At 42.7% G+C, this 21,252-nt stretch overlaps 1 protein-coding gene across 9 annotated transcripts in view; it reads right to left on the bottom strand.

Moving 5' to 3' along the window:
• Window positions 1-3,552: 3,552 nt before the first annotated feature.
• Window positions 3,553-21,252, bottom strand: part of SNCAIP (synuclein alpha interacting protein) — a 157,453-nt gene continuing 139,753 nt past the window's right edge. For 4 of the 9 annotated variants that reach the window (XM_027076828.2, XM_053220254.1, XM_027076829.2 and 1 more), the window contains 4 exons: window positions 18,389-18,481; window positions 16,776-17,844; window positions 15,405-15,475; window positions 3,559-4,319 (listed from right to left, as the gene is read on the bottom strand). In XM_027076828.2, the coding sequence (XP_026932629.1) occupies window positions 4,235-4,319; window positions 15,405-15,475; window positions 16,776-17,844; window positions 18,389-18,481 (1,318 nt within the window). In that variant the 3' untranslated portion in view covers window positions 3,559-4,234. The other 5 variants (XM_015072499.3, XM_027076826.2, XM_053220269.1 and 2 more) reach the window with 4 other exon arrangements.

Raw genomic sequence — 21,252 nt, 5'->3', positions numbered from 1 at the left:
CCGCTGTAGTTAATGCCAACTTCTGGGTGTTTTTTTTTTTTTTTTAATTATTTTTATTCCAAGAGAGAGCCTAGCACAGGACCCCATTCTTGGCACGGGCTCCATCAGAATCTGGTGACCACATCGGCATATAGAAAGAGGATTGTTTCTGCTTCTGTGCTGTGGCAAGAAAGGAGAGGTTTCCTTTTCATTGTAAGTATCGGTCTAGCACGTTTCTATTTACTGCAACCCCTCTGCCAGGCTTCTTCCAAGGAAGATCCTATGAAAAGGGTTTCCAGATCTTGGGAGCCTAGGGCAGACAAAGGAGAGAAAAGGGGGTGTGGAGATGTCAGCAAGAGAGAAAAAGGGAAAAACAGGAGGAGGAAGGGGTGGAAGAAGAATGGGGAAACATGAGAAGAAAATAAGACGGATATAAGGGTTGTAGGCGTTGAAAAATACTGAAAAAAATTGCCAGTAGATATTTAGCCACCATTTATGAGAGGTGACATAAAGATTCTTGTTGAGATGAAAAAAACAAAACAAAACAAAACATAGGGGCACCTGGGTGGCTCAGTGGGTTAAGCGTCCAACTTCGGTTCAGGTCATGATCTTGCAGTTCATGAGTTCAAGCCCCGCGTAGGGCTCTGTGCTGACAGCTCAGAGTGTAGAGCCTGCTTCGGATTCCGTGTCTCCCTCTCTGTCTGCCCCTGTCCACTTTCTCTCTCTCTCAAAAATAAATAAACATTAAAAAAAGAAACATAGGGTCTCATTAGGAGACAGGAATCAAGCACTGAAAAAGTTGTATTAAACTGTGCAGTGAAGAATAAAGGGGGAATAATACCAGAGATAACACAGGACTTTTAGAGAGACTGATCAACAAAGGAGAGTTATAAGGCAACAGACAGCATAGACTCCATTTTTATGTGGGGAAATGGTATCAATCCTGTTGCAGTGGAGCCCTTATTCTTACTCGGCCTTATCAGTTCAACTCCAATTATGCATATAGGTGGCTACTGAAGAAGTAACATTTAACCCATTCTGTATCGGGAGTCTTTCAGGCAGTTATTTAAATATTTTATAGTTATTTCCTCTAGCACGTATGATCCAGTATGTTGTCTGCGAATATTTGCTTTGAGGAAAAGAATTAATTTTCAAAATTTACGTGAAGATGCCCTTTAAGAGTCTCATCCCCACTCCTAACGCCACGATGCACCTCTAGAAGTTTCTTCTTAGAGGTGAGGTCTCGATAACTAATAAACATTAGTTTATGAGAATAAAGAATGGGAATTCAATCCAGTCAAAGTGGTGAAGGTTTGGTATCTTGTTATCTTTTCTGAGAAACATGGTTAATTTGATGTTTGAACTTTGGCAATACGAGTCCCTTCAGTGGCATAAAAGAAGCCGGTCTTTAAAAGATGCAGACAGATGCCGAGAGAGTTTTTTACAGTGGGGCTGAGTTTCCTGTTCTGCTGCATATAATTAGGCACGCAGTTAGAGCTTCACTCACTTTACTAGCCCAGGGGGAGGGAGGTGGGGCAGGGGCCCCAGACTTCAGCTTACTTAAAGGAAACACACTGTCTCTTTCTTTAACATCTAAGTATGTCTCCATTTCTGTAAAGATAGAAGACTTTGTGTGTTCATTTTACAAAGTCTGCACAAAACTAAGCTTGTGGTAAGGAACACATCAGTTCTATTTATTTCAAGCAAGCATAATTTATCCATTTCATAAAGAACTTGGATGGTAAAGATGGTGAACATGCCTGATTTAAGGATCAGCATCTTTGGTGTCCTAACAACATCATTAGACACAGAATGCATTGCCTCGGCAGTCTGGCTAGTCTCCGTTTCCTTGATTTTCTGATTTTGCCTTTTTTTTTTTTTTTAATTCTTTTCTCTTCTGGGCTTAGTACTGTGGTATCTGCAATGCTTGCGTTGGGTGCCTGGGTGGCTCAGTTGGCTAAACATCTGACTTGATTTTGGCCCAGGACATCATCTCGTGGTGTGTGAGATTGAGCCCCACGTCGAACTCTGTGCTGACAGTGCAGGACGTACTTGGGATTCTCTCTCTCCCTCTCTCTCTCTCTCTCCAAAATAAATAAATAAAAACTTAAAAAAATCTATAAACATTCAAAAAAATCAATAAATGAAATGCTTGCATCGATAAACAACTGAAATGCCAATTTTCTAGGTCAAGGTAGCGTCTCTTTCTTTCAAACTCTTGGTTTTCTCTGCTATGTTTCATTGAGAACTCGGTGTCTGGCTCACAGAATCGCTATACAATGCTCAGCCCCCTTCAACTTTTAAGTTAAAAGACCCAGTCTGTCTAAGAACAAAGCTAGGGTGCCTCAGGGGGACAGAGAGAGCACTCTCTGGGTCCCCATTCCTTTGCAAGCCCCATTCTAGAATTAAGTCCAAAAGGTTGGCTGTGTCACTCTACTGTCATCTCTTCAGCAGCAGGCGGAAAACACGGGAATCTAGGTTTCCCACGTGCTGGCCATAGATTCTCTATTAGAATTTCAACACCAGGACGCAGCAGGGAAATGTGAAGAAGGAGAAAGAGTACTTGAGTCCAAGGGGCCCAAATCAAAATAGGGCATCTCATTTGAGGAAAAGACAAGGTGAGCAAGGTGGAACCACACAGGGCACTGGGCTCTAACCAGGGGAACTCATAAGACCCAAACAAGGACAGAGCAAACTGGTTGAAATGCCTAGATGGAAAGGAACTTACCTACTGGCCTTGCTCTTTTCCAGATTTCTCGAGGAGGCAAGGTTTCTTGCCCACGACCAGAGTTGTCCAGAAGTGGAACCCATACCCACAACTCATGATTCCTGTGTTTTAGTCCAGTGGGTAACGCACTAAAGAGAGGACATGGGCAGGACAGGTAGCACAGTGCTGTGGTGATAATGAGCACACCTGTGCCGGAGCCAATTCTGCTAGTGACACGTAGCATGACTTCAGATGTAGGACCTAAGCTTTCCAAAGTTTTAATTTTGAAGCTATACAAGGGTAACGGTAATATCTCCACATAAGTGTGGCTAGTACATAAAAGGCATTTGAATATTAGGCCCTTTTTCTATACCTTCCTTCGTCCTGTCAAGCTTAAGTTTGTCACACGATCCACATTGGCAAGATTGCCTCTCAACTCAGTCTCTAGGCCTCTGGTGCCCACCAGGATACAGAATGGTCCACAGTTGACCGCAGAAACACTGCTAGTAACTGTGAATAGCACACAGTACTCCCTCCTACTGGTAAGAACACATTTGACTTCCCAACTCAAATTTGACAGGCCTCTTATGGGCCATGCCAACACTTTGAAAATAAAACTCTTGAAGTTTCAACAGAAATATATTCTTACATGATAGGATGAAACCATCTGGAACTTACTGCTTACATGCATTCAAAGAGCTGTGTCAACAATAGGGTTGTTATAAACTCAGGCTCCACACTGTCTCCTAAAGGGATTAGACAGGTCCCATAATGTGTTATAGACAGAAAAAGTGACCCAAGCAGGGGCTGAATCCTTAGCTGTCATTAGTATTTTCTCATGTCAACGCTGGGATTTGAGAAGACAGAAGGAATTGACTTACTTTATATACTTGTCTGATCCTTTAGTACTTAATGAAAACTAGAATGTTTTATTTCACCCCTATGGGAAAATAGCTAAACCCGGCAGTTTGTTCCTGAAATAAAATATCAGCAATCAAAATACTCTCAAGGTCCCTAAGAGACCAGAACATCATAGGCTGATTAGAAAGTAGGTGCCTCGAGCTTATAGGTGCTGTTAACATTGTTTTATTTCCTTTATACAAAAAGTAGAAATGACAGAAAAAACGCTCTCGACAGAAAACAGTACCACTGACCTGGTCTCACTGAGGAGCTGAGCCAAACTGCCCATTTTACTGGAAAAAGAATGTTCAATCAACATTAGCAAACACCCATGCAATGGATGAAATAAAAGATGGTACCGGTGGCTTGGCGGACGTTGTGTGGGCAGGTTGAACCAGTCCACGCTCAAAACAACATAACGTTTGCCCGATCATGCTTTTAAACAGCATCTCTTTAGAAACAAGTTATATATACAAATATCACCCCAAAATGTGTATTGTAGAGTCTACTACTATAAATTTAAGGCATCCTGATATTGTTCTTCTGCTGGTGAGGCATTGTTCTCATGATTCTATTTCCATAGTGGATAGTCCAGAAACTTCCAAACGGTGTCCCAAGGGCAGCAATGAGAGATAATAAAAAAGTGATTTACAAGAAGAGTTCATTTGACTCTGGCTCAGCAATGTGCTTTATGCTGTAGGGTTTCTTCATTTTTCTGTTGATGTCATTATGCCTAAGCAGAAGAGAAACCATAAAGGCCAGAATTAGATAAAATTGTGGTCAAGTTATAAGACAACACCACTAAACAGCTCACCAAAAATGGAAATTATCCTCATACAAACCACACTGAAGAACACTTCATTCCAGTAGGCAAATTATTTTCTTTTCATCTAAACCACTCTTTAAACAATAAAAGCTATAGTCATGTAATAACGCATATTTATTGAACACTTTTAATTCAGTTCTGGAAGTAATTTCTCAAGCATGCTGACTGGAATCCAGGCACAATTCTAGTCCAGTGAATTTTTATCAGAGTCAAATAAGATAATAAGCATAGTAATGCTGGTCGAGTGGAAACAAGAGCTGTTTCTAGCTGATTGACATGGATTCCCTGGTGATATCTTGAATCTCCAAAAAGCTTGAACCTTAATCATATAAAGAAGATGCTAAGGGGATGTGACTACTGAGTAGCAGCATGTTGGAAGACCCTAAGTAGGTAAGTCTAGGGGAAAAAGAAGAAACTAGGGAGCAGCAATGCTGTTTTCCCATCAACAATTGATACTTAGTGAGCCTAGGGGAAGAAGGACAAGTCAAGCCCTGGAACAGTTCTGTTTCCTAAGTGAATTTCCCTCTAGGTAGATGCATTCATTTTCATGAGATATTACTCACACTCTAGGTATAAGAATCTTCCAGAGAAGAGTTCTCTCCTGAAGGTGGGTAGCCTACATATTAATAAATTCCCTCTTGTTGGTACATCAGACAAAAACAGTGTTTCTGGGAATGCTACTTCCTAACATGAGGACATATGTGGATGAGAACCCGAGGTGGAGTTTTACGGCCTCAGAAATGTGCTCGCTTACAAGGACCATGTAGTCTACTCTCAGGGTTCTAGGAAATATTTGATCCTCATCACCATCTGAAAGTTCTAATTCTTACTTTATTTATTTGTCTGAATATAACTTTTTTTAAAGAAAGATTTTGTTTCTAAGTAAACTCTATACCCAACAGGGGGCTTGAACTTAAAACCCTGAGATCAAGGGTCACCTGCTCTACCGGCTTAGCCAGCCAGGTGCCCCTAAACAGAACTTTGGAGCATTTCCAAAGACAAGAAAGGGAAGAAATGGAAAAAAAAACCCTGGCTGATTAAAAGATGTCCGAGGGACTTCCAATTAAACACGGTGGATTAAATACACTCATTTGCCACCCCTTTCTTACAAAACAATGCTAAAAGGAAAGTAAAGAAATAAAAAAAGGTATAAATCTCAACGAATGAGGGAAGTGAGCGAGGAGATGATAACAGGCAAAATACCAACACTTTCAGAAACAGGAAGGTTGATGGACCTGTGGAATTGATTTAGTAGAGGAGAAGACGCAGAAATCTAAACTTTCAGTCAGGGAACCCAACAAATTGATTGGCGACAGTGGGTACTGAGTGGGTGCTGAGAGTGGGAGGTTGATTTGAAAAATTTGTGGAAGTAACAGTTCATATCCCAGATTACCTCTCCAACCCAATGCGGCCAGGTGACTGTCCCTTTCCCAGTGTGAAGGAAGACTGGAGGTTACAATTTGCAAGGCATGAACCAGAGAGACTCTGAATTCAGCTGAAGGGAGTGGAAACCATGAGATTAAATGAACATTTCCCTAAGTGAGAAAGTGAGAATAGAATTCTCAACCCGTCTCCTATTGGTCTGACTCATGGATTCTTGGCACTCAGGTTACTGACTCTACCAGGAGACTGTAGTTGCCTTAGCTTGATAAATCAACTGGCCAAGAGAAAAGACCTACAAATACTGCCACTTCAGGATTTTCACAAAAAAAGAGCCTAGTCCTTGCCAGTGTGTATATGAAGCAACATCTACCAGTCAGAGAGCCTCGCCCATAAAATCAGAGCTTCTATTCAGCTTTATTGTTTTGTTCTTTAATATAAATGAGTTAGGAATCATCAGACATTTGAGTAAAGTGCTACTATGGAAGACAGGGACCAAAATAAACAGAGAAATGGAAGTCAAAGTTAACAGAGATAACATAGGGAGACAATGAGAACTTTAAACATTTTTAACAAGAAAAGAAAAACCGAGAAAATGTTTGCAATTCATATTACAATGGGTTAGTCTTTCTAATACGTAAAATATAAAGAGCTGCTATAACTCAAAAGGAGATGACCAGAATGTCAATAAAATGAAGGGTTAAAAATAGTACATTCATACAATGAAATAATATGTGGCTATATAAAAGAATAAAGAAACTCTTTATACATGAATACATAAAGAACTTTAATGTGTCAGGTGAGAAAAAGTAAGAGACAAAACTGTGTTTATCGCTTGCCACCTTTTTTTACAAAAAGGAAGAAAAGACAAAAATATACATTTATATTTGATTGTACAATTTAAGTAAGTCTTGCATGTATAATGCTATAAAAAGGAAACAAAGAGAAAACCAATAAGGTACTATTAGAAATTAACACTATTATAGCAAAAATAAAAAAAAAATTAGAAAGATTGGAAGGTACAGGTCAATAAATACCTTAGAAAGAACTAGAAAAAGCAAAAGTATGGGTAAAGATAAAAAGGATGGATAAAGATAAAGTATGGATAAAGATAAAGACCTGAGGGTTGACTCAGTGTGTCCAGCATTACAATAATAACATTTCTAGAAAGAGTGAACAGAGAAATTACAATGTAGAAAACATTCAAAGACAGCGTATAAAAACATTTCCCAGAATTGAAGCATATAGGTTTCAAGACTGAAAAAGCCTTCCAAGTGCCACAGGTCAGGAATGAAAATAGAATCATGACAAAGTAACAAGAAATCATAACACTGGGAAATAAAGAGAAAATCGTAATAACTTCCAAGGGATTAGCAATTAGAAATGGAGCTTCTCAACACACATTAGAAAAAAGAAGAAAAGGAACCAATGTGTTCAAGATTCTGTGGGAAAATAATTTCCTATCTAGAATTCTATACCCAGCCAAACACACCTAGTCCAGTATGAGAGCAAATTGAAGATATTATCAGACAGGCAGAGTCTCAACAAATTTAGCATCCACCTCCCCAGGAAGAAGGAGATCTGTTTACCAAAACAAGAGCATACACCAAAAATGAGAAAGGACAGATTCAGGAAATAGGGCTCTAGACAGGAGAGAAGCAAAAGACATTCCCAGAATGATGTATATGGGAAACTCCGGGAAGGCAGCTGTATAGCACTGCCAGATAGCAGCAGCCCAGAGTAGGGCAGGAGGAAAGAGGTTGTCTCTATGAACAGACAAACTGAGAGACGCCTGATTTGTCTGAATGCACTGAAAGAAGATTTCTGTCTCCAGAAAAATGTTAAGAAATGAATTGGAAACTAAGAAGTCCAAATTATTTTCTCCTCAGAAAATGTAATGTTATAATTAGAAAGGGAATACGATATAGCATACTGCATGCATTCACTGTGAATCGTATTTAGATAGCCACAGTAAATAAACACCAAATACTGATTTAATCTCAAAGATATATTTAATCCCAACTATATTAATGGTGGCAAGAGGATGTAGGTAGGGGTGTGTGTGTGTGTGTGTGTGTGTGTGTGTGTGTGTGTGTGTATGTGTGTGTGTGTTGGGTGGGGGGCAGTGTTGGGTGCTGAAATAGAGACAGACAAGTTTGGTTCATCATGGAGAATACTGAGTTTTGGAATCCTGGCTCCACAATTTATTATCCTTATTGTATAAACTTGGACAAGATACATAATCTCTCTGTGCCTTGGTTTCCAATCTGCAAAATCTGATAATACTAGTATCTACCATATTGTGTTGTTGTGAAGGTTACAACAGTCGTATAATGCTTTGTAACTGTTAGCTGTCATTTTTACCTTCTATAGTAGAATGCCAATATGTAACAGAGAGAATATCTAAAATTGAAAACCTGTAGGAGCATGTGATTTAGCCGTACAGGATACGAGAGAATACATCTGAAGGAAAGCCAAATGACTGATTCAGGAAAGTGGGAACAGGACATGGTAGGTTGGGCAGAGGACAGCTAGTTTTTGTTATAATGCTAGTATGACTATTGTATGTACCTAGAGCAGTTCAACAAAAAATTAAATGAAAAATAAATGAAAGTGAAAAAGAAGGCTTAGGTTATAGTCTAAAGATAATATCATCATTTAGACATTAACAAAGTGTTTCTGCTTTAATATGAGGGTTGCGGTGGTCATAAAATACTAAAAAAGAGGGGCGCCTGGGTGGCGCAGTCGGTTAAGCGTCCGACTTCAGCCAAGTCACGATCTCGCGGTCCGTGAGTTCGAGCCCCGCGTCAGGCTCTGGGCTGATGGCTCGGAGCCTGGAGCCTGTTTCCGATTCTGTGTCTCCCTCTCTCTCTGCCCCTCCCCTGTTCATTCTCTGTCTCTCTCTGTCCCAAAAATAAAATAAAAAACGTTGAAAAAAAAATAAAAAAAAAAATAAAAAAGAACACTTTCCATGGGACAAAACCCAGCATGAACAGGGCTGACTCTAGAGCAAGTAAAATGTTAATCTGAGGCATTTATTTGAATAATATCAGGATAATTCAAGCCTCTCTGCATCCTTCAATTACTTAGTCCTGAATTACCAGTATTCAAAAGAACAAAAGTGTTTGGGTAATTCTGGCATGAATTATTCAGATAATTTGCTGTTCCTTGATTTCATTTTTGGATATGAAATCACATTCTCAGTGACCAAAATTGGAAAGAAGAAAGGCTTAAATTTAAGTAACAGTTTTTCAAGTAATCTAACTTGCTGATTCATCCAGGCCTGGATTCCATATTTCCATAGCCCATGGTGACCAGACAGCAATTTACTTAGAGGATTAGTCAAAAATGGCCCACGGGCATGCATTACATTTTCACTGATCACCAAAACAGGGAGACTTTGTAACTTTTTGTGATCTCCTTCAGAACTTTACCGAGAGCAAATCTAGAAATCCCACCCACTAAAAGGTGGGATTCTGGTTCAAAGAATGAAAACCTGCCCTTAAAACACCCACACTAAAACTCACTGTAGGTAGGTGGGTTGTAATCAAAAGGCCTAGGTTTTTACAGAGGACACCATTCTTTCTGTGGGGTGATGGGCTCAGTCCTTATTATTTCTCTTTTTCCCTCTTTAGCTTTCTCCACTCTCCCTCTCGCCAAATGTTTAGGAGGTTGCTAGCGTGTGCGAGGCACGGAGCAAGACACTGGGAGTAAAGATGGCAATATGGGGAGGCTGTCAAGCACCGTATACGTTTTACGGAATTTACTGGTGTTTTAACCGTGTCCTCTGTTAATTGTCTCTGGACCCTGATCTCTTTTATGAAGGCAGCATTGCCTCGTGCTGGCACAGCAAAATGCGTGGCTGTTTGCTAAAGACGTTGCAGTGAGTGCACTAGCAAACCAAGGCTGTGGCATTCGGTAATGTATCTGCACTGTTCTCAGTGTGGGAAGGAAAATCCCAAAGGACTGTGGTTGGAGCAGGGAAGCTTGGTGAAGGTACTGGAAGTTGTCTGGTAAAGTCTGGTACTTTTAAGCCTCAAACAGATTGCTGCTTCTCTGAAACTCCAGCCTTACTAAGAGTTGATAAACAGGCACTGCTCTTTTTTTGTTGTTGTTTATACATTTATTTTTGAGAGAGAGAGAGATAATAGGGGAAAGGCAGAGAGAGAGCGAGGGAGAGAATCCCAAGCAGGCTCCGTGCTGCCAGTGTAGAGCGCTATGCAGGGCTCAATCTCAGGAACATGAGATCTTGACCTGAGCTGAGATTACGACTTGGAAGCTTAATCGACTGAGCCACTGAGGCTCCCCCAGGCATTTCTCTTTTAATGTCTGGAGACACCCTGTGGTGGCCGAGGTGGTGCAAATATGACACTAACAGAACATTACACAGTTCAAACCTGGACCCTGGAGGGAGGTGAGGAAAGGAGGGTCACATGCTGAAAAAATGTATTTCAGGTGGGGTGATTTTGGGTTTGAAGGCAGGTGTTCCCTCTGTACCCCTCCTACTTATAGCTCACGGCTGTTCCACACGCTCATTTCCTGCCTTCCAAGGGCAGGGGGATTGAACATGGGATCTTAGTTGCAATAGCTTTTTCTAGGTCTCATCAGGGCTTTGAGACTAAACTAGGTTTCACTGTCTTCCTGTGGTGAAATGTGCCTTTTCCTTTCCCAGTGGGTATATGGGGCATATGAAAAGAAACTTTGGGGCGCCCGGGTGGCTCAGTCTGTTAAGCGTCTGACTCTTGGTTTCGACTTGGGTCATGATCTCACCGTAGTGGGATCGAGCCCCCTGCTGGGCTCTGTGCTGACAGTGTGGAACCTGCTTGGGATTCTCTCTCTCTTCTCTCTCTCCCTCTCTCTCTCCCCATCCTCGATGTGCTCTCTCTCTCTCTCTCTCAAAAAAATTAACTTAAAAAAATTTAAAAAATTAAAAAAAACCCACCTCCATTTGTGAATCATGCTCTGGTCATCTTTGGGAACTCTTGCAGCTTTTATAAAAAGTTTGCTAAGTTGTGCTGAGACACTGGGAAGGTCAGATCATTTTAACTATTCCCCACACATGGGTATTTTTCTATACACACCCAACTGTACTATGCAACAGCCAATGACAGTGCAGTACTGTGGCCTATACGAAGGAGAACCTTCCCTTAGAGAAATGTTCAAGACTGGGGTCTTCTCTCTCCTCCAAGTCACAGGGACAAAGCTTCAGTATGAAATAAGGGTTTTCCCTCTGAAACTAGTAAGAACTCTACGGAAGCAAAGGTGATGGTGGGTGCAGGGTGAGTTGTGCAGGGAGCACAGAACCTGGGGATACATGAAGAGGAGTGAAGGGGAAGCTGACCAGGAGGGTTCTAGGGGTTTCTGGGGCTGAGGAAAGCACCTCAGGGGCCTGCTATCAATTCCTACTGATGGACTGGCTCTAGGTCCCAGAGTTAGTATATTAGGAATGAACACACACTGGAGTGCCTGGGTGGCTCAGTCGGTGGGGTGTCCGATCTCATGGTGGGTGGGTTCAAGCCCCGCATCAGGCTCTGTGCTGGAAGTGTGGAGCCTGCTTGGGATTTTCTCTCCCTGTCTCTCTCTGTGCCCCTCCTGCATGCTTTCTCTCTGTCTCTTTCTCTCTTTCTCCAAATAAACTTAAAAAAAAAAAAAAAAAGAACACACACTTCAGATCAGGGCTTAGAAGTGGAAAGTACAGTTTTGAGCAATAATATTGCTAATGTCTCTAACTACTAAATCCCCTTTTAGTATTAGCACTTGAACCGACTTTTCTGAACTGTTACATTGATTAAGACTCTGTCTGCCCTGGGGAAGTCATTCTAGAACTCTGCAGTCAACATGTATCAGAGAGCATGGTAACGCAACAATGACTGAGTAATTACAGAAACATCCCTTCAAGAATCCTTAAAAAAGCATATGGGTTAAAAGTAAATACTTTACGCTAAAAAATTCAAGACAAGATTAGAATGTGGTTAATTTACTGTATTCAGAGAGACTAGGGCAAGGGTGTATTTACTCAGCAGGATCAGGGATTCCTTTTTTGTGCTGACTGCATCTGTCTGTCATGGCTCTGGAAGGGCTCGTCAGTGGGGCTGAGGGTACGCTGTACTTGGGACAGCCTTACGCCGGGGCCTCACCTCTCCTTTTCCAATGGCTTCCACATCTTTGTTCATTTTTCTGTTTAGCACGATACCCTGACACTAAGGACATACACGTGTGTGTGCGTGCGTGCACACGCGCTGGCGGGGGGGAGTTCCCTGAACTCTGACCACCTTCTGGGCACGGCAGATGACCACTGCCACGCCTCACATCGTCTCAGGCCAAATACACCTCTCCCGCTGAAGCGGCTATCGAACAACGCTGACATCGATGCAAAATATCCGATACTAGCTCTTGGTTCTGGATGTGTAATTCCCGGGGTGGTTAATTCCTTGGCAGTAAAATGAACACTAATGGTGTTCATTACTTAATGTTTTTTTAACAAGTCTGCTCTCGTGCTGGTGCTACGACTAGGGTTCCAGGCCACAGTGTCACTGTGGTCACAGGGGGTGTGACTGATGGCGGCCAGGGGATAATGCTCTTTGCCTATTGGTAGCTGGAATCAAATCTCACTTCCTGTGTTACAGGTCTCACATGGACTTAAAGTCTGGGAAATGAATGTCTTATTGGCATTTTAAGACAAATAATTGCAAACATTCCCTTGGAGTTGTAATAACTCAAAACCAACTTGTCCTTTATAAGGAAAAGTAAAGATAAATCTGCTTGTTATAAACAAAGTCATCCTCTGCAGCTGAAAACACACTGGGAAAGCTGTCCAAAGTAATGGAGTTGAATCTACTTTTAAAGGACATTGAAAAGAAATTTAGATTTTTTGCTATCAAGCTGTGACCAATTTAGAAAAATAAATAGTAAATAGAACTACCATACAGAGGTAATATTCTTTAAAATGCATTTATTGCCCGTATTTTTCTCTTACCAGGAAAAACAGATGTTTCTTAGGAACTAAAATGTGGTTCCAACATCTGCCTGGAACTAGGTCTCACTGCCCCCACTCTTTCTCCGGGGACACAGCAATAGGGCTGTTCAGGGGCATAATGTTTGGAACCAACTCCAACCCAATGACCCCCAGTGGTTTCCAAAGTTATATAATCCTGGGGAATCCCTGCTACCCGAGAGGAGTCATTTAGCCTTCAAGCAAACTCTTGGGCCAAGATTTGAAGGCGTCCCTGATGGATGAACACTTGGGTTTCTTTCCATATTGCGTCCTTCTGTGGGATGTTCTTTCTATGGTCCCCAAGGCAAAATGGAGCAAGCATTAGAGTCACTTAGGTGTTTTTCATGCTCACAATCTCATGCTATTTCATTTCTCTGAGGAAGCTTCATTTCAACTACAGCTATCCATACTTACTTTACCTAAGGAGTGAACTCCGGCCTTGTTCTCTCTGCCTCTGTAAGTATGAGTGAGTCACAGAAACCTCTCCTCTCCAGCCTGAGCAAACTGGTGAGTTTTCACTTTCTACGGAAGACATGCTAAATTGCAACCATGATCGAGGAGAGTTTAATTTATAAGGTAGGGAGGGGAAGGGGTCAGTAAGGGATGCTTACTTAATAAAATACACTGAATATTTTTATTTTGGGGTTTCTGCTGATCACTGCGCTCAAGCTCTGTTAATATGTAAAGCCAGTGAATTTGAGGTTCAAGACTGAACCTTCCGAAGGACTGTTTCTTAAACGGAGTACAAAAGTGGTACCCTAGTGTCAGACAGCTGAGTAGCCCTAAAACCTCTTTTGTGCTCTGATTTTTTTCTTTCAATGTTTTCACTTATTTTGCATATGCAAGCGGGGGAGGGGTAGATAGAGAGGGAGAGAGAAGATCTGAAGCAGGCTCTGTGCTGACAGAGAGCCCGATGTGGGGCTTGAACTCACAGATTGTGAGATCATGACTGGAGCCAAAATCAAGAGTCAGACACATAACGAAATGAGCCACCCAGGCGTTTTTATAATTATAGTATAGAAGACTGCTCAGCTTTGCTCCTTTGCTTGTGAAAAGACAGGATGAAATATTTCTGGCAGGATGGTTCTACTGTGATACCAACTGTCTTGTTTCCGGGCACTGGAGGAACCTGTAAGAGAGGAGAGATGTTCTCCTTCTCTCTCCCAAGAGTTTGCCAAGTCTTTGTGCTGCCTTTCCTGAGGGTATCGTTGGTGACTTCTGTTTAATGACAAAAGCAGAATTTTCCAGGCACCAGAAGACACACTGGACCTCATATGGGACTGAGAAGGGTATAGGAGTGGGGAAGATGGGTTGAGAGGAAAAGAAAAAAGCCAGTAAGCAATGGGTTCTCAGCACTGGCCACGATTCCCTGCTCCATTGTGGACAGAAGCAGCCCAGACTCAGGCAACATGCGAGTCTGACCCAAACTGAATGGTGGTGACCAGTTAATACCCAAGCTCTAAGGTGCTTCCTTCAATACACTGACTTAGTGAGACCCCTAGGGGCACTCCCTGAAATGATGGGGATTTACCTTTCTTCCAGCCTGATTACATTTGATTTAAAGGCGGGGGGGGGGGGGGGGGGGGGGGGAAGGAGAACGACATTTCTTGCACCTTGGTATTCTGACCTGAAATTTACCCTCACAACAACAAATACACCCCTATTCGTGTGTGTTTATCATTCTACGTACAAACAGGCATACATTCGCCAAAACATTGTGGAGGGTTTGAGAAGGGTGCTGGAGGAGGTGCCATTGTGTTCCTTTAATTTAAGTCATTAAATTAAATTAAGTTTGAGTGATTTACAAGCGATAGTCTCCCTTCTGATGAATTTGGGGGTTACTTCTGAGAGAAGCCAGTCACAGGGCACTGGTTACATGCACTCACCCTGGACCACTCTCCTTTTCCATTTCCTGCTTTGTCAGGAAGTGGTGCGCATTCCCTCGGGAGGAAATAAAGTCCTGATGCAGAAGGACTTGGCCCAGGGAAGTGCCTGAGCCGCCGGGGACCTTCGGACATGATCCTTTTAGGTGCACAGCCCATGCACTTTGGACCGTAAACATTTTGTTTGAGAAAGACCCCTGTGTCACTGGTGGGCTCACAGACTGGCTCACTGATGGGTGCGGCGGTTCCGAGTGTTAAACTAGCGCAATCTCAGAATGGCAGGGCTCTCCTTCTCCCAAGCACCGCGATGACGCTTTCAGCCTGAGGATCAGTGATGAAACCAAACCTCACCTCTGCTTCGCAGTGCTGATTCTGATCAGAGATGGGCTCATTCCACCCGTGACAGGAAGTTTAATTTCTAGACTTACTTGGTACTTGACTCCATTAAAACAAAGCCTGAAAGCCAAAGTCAACTGGGAGACACAGCGCGTCTGTAAGCTGAGTAGATTCCTCCGCTCTCTGCGGCTGGATCAAAGCCCCTTCAATAGGGCACTGGTTCCCTTCCTAAGGCCCACCTTATAAGACTGGCTGCTTCTATTTGCGGGGGGAAAGGTGGCATTTTCTTCTTCCTTTCGGCTCCTCCTAAGGGTGCTCTGGTACCGTAATTTACAAGGTCATGCAACTGAAAGCAAAGGCGTGGCCCTGCTGCACAAGGCACCCGCTAGCACCACGTACCGTGCACGGTTACGCAGAGGCTCTTCGGTCAGCGTGTTAGAGGAAAGGGTGACGCAGCTGCCGTACATCTCCTAGAGAGGTGCAATCAGACATCATCTGAAAACATGCAACGAGCTCAGCACATGCACACGTCTCGATAAACAGGAAGCATGCAGGAGGCAGATTAGTGGACGCAAGCTTCATACATACTTCGAGGGGCACGGGGAGCTGGTGGGATCCTTCTCTTACTCCTGAGTGACAGAACCCATTAAGTTACTCGGGAAAGTCTTATTTGAGCAAGGTAATTTTGGGCATACGAAGCCCAAAGGGGGTGGGCTTCGGGGCAGGGGTGTGACTTTTCTCGCGGAAATATACATGTGAGGAAGTCCTTTGCAACAAAGGCAACTGACGTTGGAAATCAACGTATAGTTAAAATCGGTGTTCAATTCATTAGATACTAACTGAAACTCGATTTTAGTATTGCAAAAGGAATCTGGACAGTTCTTCAACTGCACTGTAATGGAATTTTACCATATGGCAAATTATCAATTATGCAGGCTGTGACTCTCTAGATCGCAGGATGGATATTCTAGGTCCTTCTACCCCTCAGCATTTCTCATTTTGGCTACTGTACCATTTTTTGGATGGCATGGCATGTGCAGAGCATACAGGACACATTGCCTACAGCCTACAAAGACATTCATATCTCCCATTCACCAGTTTTAAACCACAGATCATAGTCCCCGGTTTTCTAGTAAATGCAATTATAAGATATAGTTCCCGCCACACTCTGCCATCCCTTATGTACTGCCAAGTGCTTCAGACTGCTATGGCAGCCTGATCAACACTCAGGGGTGAGTATCATAAAACGCCAACGTGGAGGTCCCTGTGGTGTATTCATTTCAAAGGTCATTCCAAAGTGGAGTAGTTAAGTCTTTGGAAATAGAGTTTCTATTTATGCGCTCTTTAATCGGGCTTGAGGATAAACTATCCGGTCAGATGAGGAGAACAAGCTCTTCCTGAGGCAGAATCTGTGCCAAGGAAGGGCCTGATTTCTCATCGATTGGTGGTCTCATCTTGCAGAAATGCCTTCCAGTTTAGGACTCCTAACACTCAAGGATGAAACTATTTTGGGAAACTGGGGGACCAGAATATAACCTCCTGTGATTTCTTTCATCTTTCTCTTTTAGCATATTTTCCAAGGAAGAGCAAAGCGTATATACTTTAATATGACATATCTCCTTAAAGAACACATGGACTTAGCTGTCCATGCATCCCTTTGGAATTTTCTGGGGATTCCCTCAAGGTGGCAAAGGTCAGCAATCTGTAGTGTTAGGAACAGCACAGTGAATTCACAAGCAAGAAATGGGATATTTTCCAAAAGGCACTCACCGCCTTATTCTTTCCTTTGCTAGCAGAGCTCACGGGACTTCTCTTGGCATCTGTTGTCTTCCTTCCAAGTGAGGTTAATGGCAGTGTGGAGGTCTTCAGCTGGTTGGCTGCCTGGTAATTGTTATTATTGTTCTGGTTGCCACTGAGCGTCTCCATGATGGACCGGAAGGTTCCAAAAGGCCTTTTCAGTTGATCCCCCGATTCGCTACCCGTAGAGGTCCTCTGGGGGGTCCTGCCCTTATCTCTGTCCTTCTCCCCAGTGGGCTCGAGGCTAGCTTGCTCCATCTGGACCACGGGCTCCTCAAAGGTAACTCGGAGTTTTAAGTTCTGAGATGTCCGGCGCTTGGAAGACGGAGACTTGAGGGCACTCTTGGGGCTCATGGCCACTTTCTGGGTGGCAGTGCTGTCAGGGCTGGGCTGAGTAGGGTCTCCGGAGGGCTGGCTTGGGGGAGTGGTCCCTGAGGTGGGACACTGGGATTCCAAGTCGGGTTCGCTGCTCTCGGAGGTGGGAGATGGGCTATGGCCGTCTAGAGATTTGGAGGCTTTGATACCAAAAGGAAACCTGCGTCCTGATGCCAACGTGTGTTTCTTGATCATCAGGTGCAGGCTTTCTGCGCTGTCCACACTCTCCACACTTCCCACGATGGGCTGCGGTCTGGGCCTGTCGGCCTTCCTCACAGGTGTGCTCTTGGGGTCCTCAGAGGTGTTGGAATCGGTGTCGGACTCACTCAGGGACCGCTGCATCAGCTGCCTCAGCCGAGCCAACTTCAGCTCCCTCTTGTCTGCAGGGATCTTCTTTGAGTTTCTAGAAGAAGCCTGAGCATCCTGGAATTCCAAGGACAGCTTTTCCTGGGTGCAGACACTCTCTGAGATATCCTTCCCCAGTAACTGGCGGAGGATTTTGTCAGAATCTTCATCTTTTGCTTTGGCCCTGGCCCGGCTGGATGCCGACAGGCTTCCGAGCACCTGAATCCCCTCTTGGACCCCGGGTTTGCTCTTGGCTACAGACTCATCATCCGCATCTGGAGATTTCCACTGGGACCTTCTGGAAGCGGGGGAGGATGGCGAACTGAAAGATGATGAAGAACATATGAGGTGATCTCCTATCACTGATTGCCTCTACTGCCACTAACGACTTATAGATCGACAGGACTGGAATAAGAAAAATCACTTAATGTCTGTGCTCATCAATCTCCAAATAACTCCAGAGAGGTAACCATGACCACAGTGTAGTGGGCCTCATACCTAACGCTATGACGAGAGATCTGTCTACTGTTTACTGTTTACACATCAATGTTGTGCCAATTGCATTCATTATTCTCATCTTCACCAACCTTATACACCTACGTATCCTTATTCCCATTTCACAGGTGAAGAAATGAAGGAATCTGACTGTGACTTTTCTGTAGTCAGAGAATGAAGAAATGGCAGAACCAGAGATGAAGCCGGGTCTTCTGACATCAGGTCCAGGGCGTTTTCCCCCTGTAACGTCTCATATTTATTCCTCTTTATAAACATAAAATATGTTCTGTTTTTGTCTTCTCAAAGTCCAAAAGAAGGCTCAGAGACTAAAGACACCTAAGAACTCTAACCATTAATGTTCCTGGTATTACCTGGGCGAGGAAAGGAGGGACTTGCCCTCTGATTTCTGGGCTTCTAGAAGTTGTTGGAGCTGGTTCTGCAGTGTGACACGTTCCATTGTCTGTCTGGGAAAAATGAAGCGAGACACATAAGCTCTCTGATACGTGGCCACTACTATAAGTGAGTAGGTATAAATTTTGTCATGATAATTTGCAATAAATTGCAATAAATCCCAAAGCCTTACAAATACGCATGTCCTTCATCCTTACCGTGCAGAAATCTTCGAAGGACACAGTCAATTACCCAAAAGGATGCTTATTATTCACATTAGCAAGAAACTCTAAGTAGCCTAAATGCTCATCAATAAGACTCAGTGAATAATTTAGTTGCTTCCATAGAGGCAGCTATTAAAAATGATGATCTATTCCAGTATCCATGACATAGAAAAAGTTTCCCTAGTATATGTATAAAATAGATACATATAGATATAGAAATACATATACATATATATACATACATATATTAAGTAAAAAAGGAAGTTATAAAAATAGTGGGTGTAGTATAATTTTTTTTATATTTTAAGAAACATAAAAGAATATAAATATAAATATAAATTTCTTTATATGAGAGAAATATAAAAGAAACATTTTTAAGAAATCCCTCTCTGTATATAAAATATATATTACTTATATATGCTTATATCATACTCATATGGATTATTTACTCTTTCCACATTGTTTAAATCTTTACTTATAACATATATGCTTATATCATACTTATATGTATTATTTACTCTTTCCACACTGTTTAAATCTTTAAAGTAATTGTATTAATGCAGTGATCAGAAAAGAGCAGAATAAGAGCAACAAAAGCAGACTATTTCCATAGGGGGTAAAACCTGGTATGGCAACGCTCAATTTATTCTGGACATAAAAGCGGAATGTACTTTAAATGGTATCAGAACGTGCTTTAAATTTAAGAAAAATCAGTTAAATGCCGCAGGTGACGGAAATGAACATCTGTTTAGAAAACATAATTAGAGAACTTGAAAAAAGTAAATCCAACTGATTCTGACTTTAGAAGAATAAGCAGTATTTACTGAACTCTTTATTCGTTTTATGACCACCCGCCACCCCCCCAAGGATGGCCATCAGATTCTAATCCCTGGAAGGTGAGAATATACGTTATCTTATGCGGCAAAAGAGAATTAGTGTTGCAGATAGAATTAAGGTTGTTATTGGCTGACAGGAAACCAGGGAGGCTATCTTAGGTTATTATTATTGGTTATGCCATCCAACCACATGTCTTTAACAGTGAGGAGGAGGAAGATGAGGTCAGACGCACTCAGTGTGAGGACTCCATCTGTGAGTGCTGGCTCTGAAGAGGAAGGAAGGGGCCAGGAGCCAAGGAATGCAGCGGCCTCTAGGTGCTGGCGGTGACCCTCAGCTGACAGCCAGCAAAAGAAGGGAACCTTGGTCCTACAACCACAAGGAACTGATTCTGCAACCGGACCCTCATTCTAGAGCCTCCAGAAAGCAACATAGCCTGCAGACAACTCAATTTTAATCTGGAGACCCATTCCGGGTTTCAGACCTACAGAGTTGCAAGATGAATTTGTGTTGTTTTAAGCCACTAGGTGTGTGCTGATTTCTCATAGGAGTAGAAAATGAATACAGGTAGCATCAAAAATGGTACTCTCTCTCATGGGCCAGGGTGTGGAACCAGATGAATGAATTACAAGTGTTCTTATGATGACCGCCAGACTTTAGATACAGGCTTGAGGAAGCCTAGCGTTCTCCTTGCTGAGTGTCACCGCACATACTCAACAACCACTGGCCACCTAAACCTAGTTCTGTGAGATCAGACCACGAGGATACCCTGCCATCTCCCCAAGTACTCTGTTTTTCAGACATGGTCAGTTTTAGTCCTAACATTTCATCCCTAAGAAAAGAAAAGTCTGTGATCTCAGTTTATCTCACTCGTTCTGTGACTCACCTACTGAAAATTTAATTGTCTAAAGAAGGAGACAGCAGGGGCGCCTGGGTGGCTCAGTTGGTTAAGCATCCGACTTCAGCTCGGGTCATGATCTCAGGGTTTGTGAGATCATTTTAACTTGATTCCTTCTATAAAGACCCCATCTCCAAACAGGCATACATTCTGAGGTACTAGAGGTTAGGACTTCAATTTATCTTTTATTTTTAGGACAGGACATAATTCAACCAGGGAGACCTAGGCTTGTACATGAGGACTTCTAATAGAGCTGAAGGTTGCCATTTAAATTTTTTTTTAAATTTTTTATTTACTTGTTTTGAGAGAGAGAGAGAGAGAGAGAGAGAGAGAGAGAGAGAGAGAGATAAAAAGACAGCAGGGGAGGGGAAAAGAGAGAGGGAGACAGAATCCCAAGCAGGTTCCACGCCGTCAGCACAGGGCCCGCTGTGGACCTTGAACTCATGGACCATGAGATCATGACCTGAGCCAAAATCAAAAGTCAGACACTTAACTGACTGAGCCACCCAGGCACCCCTGGAGGTTGCCATTTTTAAATAGTAATTATCTTTATAATGATAAACAGTTAGTAAAGTTATTCTAGTAGGAAAAGGCATTCAGCACTCTCACTCAAAATTTTGGACTAGAAAAACTCTTATTTTTCAACCCTCCTTTTTCACCTTTCTGTGTTGTTGGTGCCCTGGAGCTTGAAGGGTATAGGGTGCTGTGGCTAGACTAAGTGGACTTCCCTTTTCACTTCTAGTTTCACCCATCTCACTGAGGAACATGGTAAGTAAAAGACCAGGGTCTACAACATAACTTCTCATATTTTATCTTGTCACTGGCCTAACGATAACTGGCTACAGCATTCAGCTTTGGAAACAGCAGAAGAGCTGTTATCTATTAGCAT

The sequence above is a fragment of the Acinonyx jubatus genome, chromosome A1, assembly GCF_027475565.1.
Source record: "Acinonyx jubatus isolate Ajub_Pintada_27869175 chromosome A1, VMU_Ajub_asm_v1.0, whole genome shotgun sequence".
Taxonomy (NCBI): Eukaryota; Metazoa; Chordata; class Mammalia; order Carnivora; family Felidae; genus Acinonyx; species Acinonyx jubatus.
The sequence above is the reverse complement of the archived record's forward strand: the minus strand, read 5'-3'. Positions and strand labels throughout refer to the sequence as shown.